Raw genomic sequence first — 9,405 nt, 5'->3', positions numbered from 1 at the left:
ATGGGGAATTGAGGGAAAGAGAGAAAGAGAGAAAGAGGGAGGGAGCAAAAGTCATTTGACAAAGTGCATAATTTATGAAGCAACTACATTGTTGCAAGAAGCTTGCATGCAAATGAGCTTAACAAAGAGCGACACCTGGCAGCTTGTTGATTGAATGCCTTCACCAGACATGTGCACCGACATGCTCAAGATGCCAGCAGCCAGCAAAAATAGCTGAAGCTCCAACTGAAACTGAAACTGAAACAATTTTAACTTAATTTTTGACTTAATAAATATCTCGGTGCTGACTACAAAAAGCTTCTCTGTTGTTCATATTACTTTGGGAAATTGTTGCAGCTACTTTGGCAAAATAACATAAATTTCCGCTTCACATAAAAAGACAGACGAAGAGCGAGCGAGAGAAAAATATTCTATTCGCTTTCATTTTTTTTGCATCACTTTGCTTATAACGTGTTTCTCTTTGCAACAACTGCCGTTGACTGACACAGTTGATTTTTTTCTATTGTAGTTGCTGCTGATGCTGCTGCTGCCAACTGTTACTGTTGTCGGCCAAGTTGCATGAACTGTGCTCACTTTGGCGCTTGTCTTGGCTGAAAGTCTTGGCTGGTTGTTGCTGCAGCACCTCCGGCGCCGAGCGCATTGAAATAAATCTGAGCCGAGCTCAGTTTAGTGCAAGCTTTGGCAAGCAATCGCAGTCGGTGGCATGCGGCATGTGGCATGTGGCATGCAGCCTGTCTCCCGCCCTTTCTCCATTCTCTCCCTTTTCCTTTGCTGAGGCAAAGTGTTATTTACATTTTCTCTTTGTTGCCCAGGTAGAAAGACGCCTTGGGACAGACTCCAAGAAAAGTTCCACTGAAGTTCCACAGTGCACTGACTCTGTCTATAATTCCCATTACAATGCGAGCGACTCTCCAAGGCGAAGTTACTCAATGTTTACGTTGCATAATTAAACTATTATCAAACGCAACGGTTGCAAATGCAAAAATGAAAACAAATTTCACTTGAGTTGATTTGTGGCACATTGAAAGCCTTCTGAAGTAATTTATTTTGTTTGTTTAACATCAAAAAATATTAACACGCTTAGAAATTACTCTCACCTTAATTATGCCTGCAAAAAATAAACAATTATTTTAGAAGTGATTTACAATTTAGCTGTCACAAATTTATTAGCACACATTTGATAATTACGCTTTGTATTTAATTATTTACTATGCACTTTTTTACCCGGACATGTAAACCTTTTATTCATTAGTTAATAGCTTATTTAGTTGTTCATATTCACAGCCATTATAATGCAATTATTTACTGTACATTTGTTGTCAGATTTATTATTTATTTTCGACAATTATTTATTAATAAGCAATCATTAATTATTTATTTAATTCATAACCCAGAAAATTGAATATAATATTCAATGTAATTACCCATGCCCAAACATTTTTAGAACTAACTTTAATGCTGCTTATCAATCAATATTGATGCTCTGTATCCATAACCTTTAATCAGGCTAATAGCAGTGACAAGAATAACAACAAGCGCTGGCATCGTTAACATCATCAACAACACGGCACAACAAAACAGGAACCGAAACAGTAGCAAGAACAATAATTAATCTCGGGGTAATGTAATAACCGCCATTAAACTAAACAAACAGAATACACCGACATCGACATCGACATTTGCCATTTGCCGTTACGCATAAATTTCAATATGTCTGGCAACTGTTTTCCCCTCCCACTCCCCCACTCATGTTTTGTCTTCCCTTCAGTTTTAACCAGCAGGTTGGCTATGTTTCCAATTGGCTGGCCTGATAGCGTATATTTCCCCGATCCTAGCTGTGTTGTGGGAGTTGTACTCAGTAAATAATATAGTCGAGCCAATGTTAAATGATACGAAATTAATGCGCAAATATCAGCGGAATAACCGTACAACAACAGGACAACAATGTTGCTATGATGAGGCGTGGGACATGCCGCATTTTCCCAATGAACAGGCCAGGTGAAATGTTAATGGCATTGTAAGTCCACGGTGGGTCCATTTATGACTGCTGTGCGTATACTTAATTTGCGATAGATATTACCTGCCCAACCCCTTTTCTCCGGGCATAATCGAGAGTTGTGCCTAATGTTCTACGAAAATACAATACACACACACAGTTCTTGACTTATGTCAGCTTGAGGAGAGAACGAGGCAAATTTGATTCTTTGCCTTGAATTTTATGTGTTGGCTGTCACGCCCACAAGACCAAACAATTGGCGCCAGTTTGCTTGAATTTTTATCGTAACTCGTATATAAGTATGCCACAATTTGAGGCAAGAGCATACACAAACAAACACACACACACGAACACACAGCTTGGGTCTCATTTTTCGGCCGAAATTTTTATTGTCCAGCAAAAAGCGAGGAAATACGCATGAAATTAGATTTGCTTCATCGAATTGATTTCATTTGTTTTGATTTGTTTCCGAAAATACGCAAATTGGATACGAAACCAAAAACCCAACAGCCACACTCTAACACACAGCACACACAACGCACACACAGACACACACACTAACACGAATAGAAGCATTCAAACATTATGGCAGCATTGCCATTGCTGAAATGAATACATTTTGGTCAAACTGTTGAGATTCAAGCATTGTCGTAGTCGTTGTCGTTCTTGTTTGTCGGATTGCGGGGCCCTCGGCGGGGAGGGCGTTGACGAGGGGGCGTTGCGGTTTATGTTGATACTGTTGACTGACAAGGAGGCAACACCTCTCTTCTGCTCCCTCTCCCTCGCCCATCCGAAAAACCCGAAAAACCATCTCCAGTCCCTGACTCAACCCAAAACTCACTCTCGTAGTTTAGCCTGGCCTGACTTTTAGTAGTTTTTTGTTCTTGTCGTTGTAGTTGGTTTAAGTGCTGCTACTGCTGCTGCTGCTGCTGCTGCCTTGAGTTGGACTTGAGTTTTGTGCGTTTTGCTGCTGGCAATTGAGCGATCAACACTTGGCAGCTGTGTTGGCATTAAAGTGTCAGCAAATATTTTTGAGGGGGCAGCCAGGCAGGCAGACATACTCTCTGGCATGCATGTGAAAACAGTGCGGACAAAGTGTTAGTGATTTAGGCCGCATGCGGCTTAATCTGCCACGCGTTAAGCCGTCTCTGGCCAACACAACAAGGCCAAAACAAAAGTTGCCTCTCAATCAAATGGCAAATCCAATCGTTTCTAGCACAAGCACAAGCACAAGCAGCACAACCCTTTTTCGGTTCGGTTCTATGTCTGGGGATTAACAGATCAGAGGCTCAAATGACCCAAGCTATCCTCAAGGGTTTTGCGTTCAATGCTTTTGCAGTAAGTGTTCCCAAGAAACTTTTTCGGGCCCTCAAGTTATTCAACACATTTCGCTTTCGCATTGCTGTTGATGACCCAATTAATGGCTTTTCAAAAATTTATTTATTGTCATTTCTCGCGCCAAACTTTATGACAAAACCGAAATAAAAAAAATAGAAAATAACAAAACGAAAGAAAAGCTAAGAAAACTTTAAAAACCAAATATTTATTTTATTTTTTTTGTCGCAAAACAAACCCAAAACTAATCATTATTGAAAGCGTGTGTAGAAAACTTTTATGCCATCGCCCCTCGTCGCTGTCGCACAAGCTGGCGAAAAAGTCGAGTGAAAACTGTGAACGCCATTGCGTTTCGACAAATTGTTTTATTGTCCTTTTGCGCCCCAAAATATCCCAGCGACGTTAAAGCCTCTCAAAGGATTCCATTGAATGGGTTTCGTTGTCAGAGCAACGCATTTCTATTAATGTGTGGGAAGAGAAGTGACTAGGACAAAAGTATTTTCTAATAAATTGCCATATTGAATAAGCGGATTAAGAGCAAGAGATGAAAAGTTACCAAGTATTGGTTCAAGGATATAGAAAACTATCTGTGAATACTGTTATTCATTATTCTAATGATACAGAATCTCTGCTTTAAAATGAAACTCACACCAATTTGTATAATCAAAGCATGCACATGAATAGCGAGTGGATGAATGGCTGTCAATCACTGAATCGATGATAGATGAATCAAATGCTGATTGATGGATGTGTGGTTAAAAAGCAAGTTGCAAACTTGTACAGCCAAAGATTGCATATGAATATAGTCTGAAACAGATTTTACCCTTTAACCTTTGGTAGCTATTTAATAGAGACTTGCTCTCTATTTATTATGGAAAATCAATAGAAAATAAAATGAAATGCACTTGCTACTGAAGCTGTTGCTTTTGGTGTATCTTGCGGCGCTTCCTTCGGTTGCTGCTCCTCCCGCAGCTCACGCTGTTCCTTCGTTCTCTGTTTGCCTTCTGACGTGCCTCGGCAGCAGCACAGACCGCCTTGTAGGCAGACTTTTTGATGTTTTCGAGATCTTTGCGCGCGTTTTCAAGCATTTTCTTAAGCGTATCAATGCGATGCTGTGCCGACTCTATAAGCTGCGCCTTCTCCGCCAGCTGCTGTTGGGCACCTGCAGCCGCATTCTTGGCATTCGCCAGATTCTCATGGGCAATCTTGATGATGCTCTGCAGCGCAAGCAGCAATTGATGTGCTTGCTTTGCCGACTGGCAGGCGAAATTTAAATTGTTTTGGCTGGTTGCCACCAAAGCGGTTTCCTGCTGCAATGCCGTCTCCGATACGCAGAGCTCTGACTCAAGTTGCTCCACCATCTGTTGCTTGCATGACAGCGCCGCTTCGGCTGCCTTGGCTGCCGTGTTCGCCTTGTCGGCCAGCTGCTTCTTCACCTGGTGGGCGACCTCGTCTGCTGCACATTGCTGTGTGCCATACGCCTGCTCTGCCTCCTGGGCGGCCTTTTGGGCAATATTTGTGGCGGTTTGCTTTGGATTGTTGCGATTCATCATATCGCAGCCGCCTCTCTCGGCATTGCCATCGTCTCCTATGTCATCCGGTTGATCCATGACATTGAGGCGCGAACGATGATGCAGCGGTCCCAGCTGATGAACTGCCCCGGTTGGTGTGAGGATGATGTCCTGGAGTAGCAAAAGTGCCAGGAGTAACGGGTTGAAAGCCTGAGTTAGCTGTGCAATTCGCATAATTACGTGAGCCTTCAAACTTTCTGCAAGTTTTCCTTTTCAGTTGCCGCTCGAACATTTTTACATTTCAAGTAGTTTGCTAAGTCAACTTACAGAGTGGAAAATAAAAATATATAAATGTTGCACGAGCAGTAGGCGAACAGTAATGACGGGAGGGGCAACGTGGAAATACAGCAAAGGCGACGACAGACGCAGGCAGGCTCGGCGCATAACTTTTCCAAGCAATTTAACGGCAACATTTTGAAAGTGGAAGCTCGTCAGCCTTAAGAGCCACATGATACTCTAAGATATGCGTGAAACACTACAGCAAAGCTGAGTTTCGCAGAAACAAATCCAAAAGTATTTTTGCTAAGAGCTGCGCTGAAGTGTCATAAAATGGAAAGTGTATTTAAATTCAACGAGCACGGCTCGAAATTCTTATTTAATGGACCTTTTATGTGTAAAATTATATTGTTTTCAGAATAAGTGTGACCAGATGTTACATATTTCATCACTTCACTATCAAAGTGCTCCAATTCCTAGAAATCATAAGACATTTGAATATTGCGCATACGCCCTGTCAATTGTGTAACCAGCGATGTCGAATTTTGTTCACTTGTATATTATATTCTGAATAAGTGTGACCATCTCTTACATAACCTTTTTACACAATGCAGCGTTAATTCTATGGAATTCTAATTCATTGAAATATTACGTATACGCCTCATTTGTGTTAACAACTGTAGTGAACCTTTTATTTGTGACATTGTATTCTATTCTGAATAAATATGATCAGCCCTTGCGTAACATTATTACACTTTAGTTCTAATTCTGTGAAATCCCAATACATTGAAACATTATGTATACGTCTAGTTAATTGGGTTAAAGTGCTTTTAGCAATTTCTAGTTTACAACTATGCGCATTTATAGACATAAATTCTGGTTTAGCCGGTTAATACAATACATGAAACAGTAAACATTTTACAACATGAAAAGCTCGCCCACATATCATAAACAAAATAAGTTCGGTTCTTCTTCTTTTGGTCAAAACTAATTGGGTCATCAAAGCAACTGCCAGCTTCGGTTGCCTTCCCCTTCAACTGTTGACCAAGTCGTTTTGCCCTTGATAAGCTTTGGGGCATTATCGAAATGGTTGAGCTGGTAACTCCACAAAAGACCCCCTAGACGATTGCTCTGTGGGTCGTTTTGTGCGTTGATCTGCTAATCCCAAAAGGGTATTCGTCTTTGCCACACTTTTATGCTGGCTAAGAACTTAGATTTGCCATACGAAAGTTAGTTTTTACGAGCCATAAAGATTTTACAGAAAATGCTACAATTTAAAGAGTCGAAAAAGGTCTTTATGTTAAATATGCTTTACTATCAATTAAAAAGGGGGAATTTTCTCTCGAAAATATTCCAAAATATTTAAGTGGAGTTGAATTACTGCAGAAATGGACACTCGACAACCGCAACTGGCAGCAATTTCGAATGCCCTGGCTTTGCCTGGCTCTTGTCCTTGCCCCCATACGGCACAGACGAAACTTATTCGCTTGCAAGCTGCCTTGTGGCATTTGCACATTTGTCGGGCTACCTCACGGCGCCCCACACACCCAGCATGTCCTTGTACGCTCAGCTTGTGCTTGTGCTTCATGTTCAGCCCTATCACCATCCTCAGCCTCATCCTCATCCTCATCCACGTCACTTTCATGCGCCTTTTTTGCGTGGCCAAGTACATGTGCAGAAGTGTCCCAAATGACACTCCCGAGAGTGGGTGTGAGCCTTGGTCCTGGTGTGGCAAAAAACCACAAAAAATCGTACACGAAATCGATGTGAATGGAACATTTTGGCGAATGCAACTATCACACTGCAAACGAACTTGCAATGCTCTTTAATTAAACTCCATTTAACCAATAGGCTGTAATTATCTGAAATGGTATCTTAATTGCAATTACTTGCCTTACTTAATGAAGAAAACACAAATGATTTACAGGTAAATTTTCATTAATTTGCAATGTTATGATCTGTCCCTGACCTAGGTTCACAGCCCCTCTATCATGGCCACACTTCCGAAATGGCAACAACAATACTCAGCCACACACAAATTCAATTTCCTCTGCAGTCAGTGGACCATCGAATGGCATCTGTCGTCATCCCAAGCCAGTGCCAGAATCAGAGCTGGGACGACCAGAATGTGAGTATCAGAGGCAAATGTAGTAGCAGCTATGTCTATGCTCACCCCTTTTCCTTCCCACCATATGTCTCTTTCGCTCTCTTTCTCTCTCTCTCTGGGGGTATATATTATATTTATGCCATTGCAAGTGCTTATTGATGTTGCATCTGAAATTGAAATCTGCACTGTTTTTTGTTACCATTGCCATTGCCATTGCTGTGGCTGTCACTTGGATCGTTTACACTTGAAAATGCATCGATTTCTGTGCCAATGTTTTGAGAACTTTCAATTAAGCAAAGCTGGCATTTCGTTAACCGGGAACGCCATCAGGAAATTTGTAGTGTAATATGCAAAAATGTCATGATACTCCCTAAAGGATCAACCAAAAAAAAAAGATAAAGGCAGGAACATGTTGTACTGCGCCTGCAGCAGAGTGAGCACAGCAAGTTGAGTCGAGAGCCATTGAGCCTCAGGTAAAATTTAATTTTAATGCATAAGTAAATTGAATTTAAGCAACAGGAAAATTGCTCGCAAGCCACAAAGGTGCACCGTCCCAGCATCAGCTCAGATGTCTGCCACGCCCACGAAGCCTCATCAGCATATGGAGGAGAAGGCAGACGCCGCACAGTGCTCAGTGCTTGGCAAAAGTCTCTCAAGCAAAATTCTCAAAGCAACCGACCACAAAAACCGAAACATGAAATTTACGCAAATATGAGCAAGCGAAGAGAAGAGCACAGGACGCAAGTGAAGCCCAAGTTTGATGACAACGTGCACAAGGTTGATGTTGAAGTTGTGCTCAGCCGAAACCAATGATTAGCTTGGAAACATGAGAGACAACTCTTCTTACATTTTCATCGAAACTTTAATTTAAACTGTTGCATTGAACTATTTACAAAATTTGCATAAAAGTGGGTTTGCTTCAAATTTTACTTCTGCGTGATCATATAAACAAACTCCTCATAGTTAATGAGACCATCACCATCAAAATCAGCTTCACGTATCATATCATCGATCTCCTCGTCGGTTAGCTTCTCTCCCAGATTTGTCATAACGAATCGCAGCTCGGCTGGCGAGATGAAACCATCCTCATCCTTGTCAAAGATTTTGAATGCCTCACGAAGTTCCTCATCGGCGTCGCCCTCGTTCGCTTGTTTCGACATTAACGAGCAAAATTCCGCAAAATCTATTTCACCGTCACCATTGAGATCGATTTCATTCACAAGATCCCTTAACTCCGCTTCGGTGGGATTCTGGCCCAACGACTTCATCAGATTTCCCAACTCGCGAGTGCTTATCATGCCGGTCCCAGTCTTATCGAATAGGGAAAACGCCTCTTTATATTCGGCAATTTGCTCGTCAGTCAAATCTTGAACCATGATTGTGAATGATTATGATTTCTTGTCGGGAGAAATGTAAAAGAGTTTCGATTTTGAGTTTTTTTGTCGACTTAAACTATTTTGTGAGTATTTACAGACTGAAGCATTTAATTTGTTATTCGTATTCAAAACTTGAAACTTAAAACTGTCAAATGATCGTCGCCTGCTTTACTTTTCACTCATCATGGCAACGAAATTTCTATAGAGAATATTGCCCTCGGTATTCGAATCGGCATCGAGTATAATCTGATCGACATCATCAGGATCCATGGGATCTCCCATCGTGGACATAATTTGTCGAAATTCATTTTCATGTATATATCCATTATCGTCTTTATCAAAGACTTGAAATGCCAATATAACTTCATCCTCCGGCGTCATGTCTTTATAACGCTCTGACATCAGATGCAGAAAATCACTGAGATACAATTCATCTGTACTATTTGGATCATATTCATTGTAGTATTCCTGCAGTTCATGCTCCAGTGGATTGTGCGCAACTGCATGCATAATGTCCTTCAACTGTTTCATAGATATATAGCCTTGATTTTTAGTATCAAACAGTGTAAAGGCTTCCGTTAAATCTGCTTCTTGTTCTGCGGTCAAAGTATGTTCTCGTATTAGGCGTTCTTCTGGTGGTGGAGTGCCATAATCAAAATCCGTATCCATTTAGAAGAGAGTTTAAGGACAGCTGATGTGGAATTGTGGAAAGGAAGTGTGTTGAATTGATTTGAAAGCATACACTAAATTTTGAAACTACTTTAAATATTTTAATGAAACAAAAAAGCACTGTCGACTATGAGA

At 41.1% G+C, this 9,405-nt stretch overlaps 3 protein-coding genes across 3 annotated transcripts; all 3 read right to left on the bottom strand.

Moving 5' to 3' along the window:
* Positions 1-4,159: 4,159 nt before the first annotated feature.
* LOC132785500 (uncharacterized) lies at positions 4,160-5,191 on the bottom strand. The gene is made up of 2 exons (XM_060791623.1): positions 5,083-5,191; positions 4,160-5,013 (listed from the first exon to the last, which is right to left on the bottom strand). Exon 2 carries the CDS (start codon positions 4,939-4,941, stop codon positions 4,240-4,242), a length of 702 nt encoding a protein of 233 aa, XP_060647606.1. The 5' UTR covers positions 4,942-5,013; positions 5,083-5,191; the 3' UTR covers positions 4,160-4,239.
* Positions 5,192-8,065: 2,874 nt separating this feature from the next.
* Positions 8,066-8,729, bottom strand: LOC132786144 (calmodulin-related protein 97A). The gene has a single exon (XM_060792581.1). It carries the CDS (start codon positions 8,599-8,601, stop codon positions 8,152-8,154), a length of 450 nt encoding a protein of 149 aa, XP_060648564.1. The 5' UTR covers positions 8,602-8,729; the 3' UTR covers positions 8,066-8,151.
* A 21-nt stretch (positions 8,730-8,750) lies between these two features.
* On the bottom strand, positions 8,751-9,360 carry LOC132786143 (uncharacterized). The gene has a single exon (XM_060792580.1). The coding sequence runs from the start codon at positions 9,268-9,270 to the stop codon at positions 8,770-8,772; it is 501 nt and encodes a 166-aa protein (XP_060648563.1). The 5' UTR covers positions 9,271-9,360; the 3' UTR covers positions 8,751-8,769.
* Between the last annotated feature and the right edge of the window lie 45 nt (positions 9,361-9,405).

Source organism: Drosophila nasuta, chromosome 2R, assembly GCF_023558535.2.
Source record: "Drosophila nasuta strain 15112-1781.00 chromosome 2R, ASM2355853v1, whole genome shotgun sequence".
Classification (NCBI taxonomy): Eukaryota; Metazoa; Arthropoda; class Insecta; order Diptera; family Drosophilidae; genus Drosophila; species Drosophila nasuta.
The sequence above is the reverse complement of the archived record's forward strand: the minus strand, read 5'-3'. Positions and strand labels throughout refer to the sequence as shown.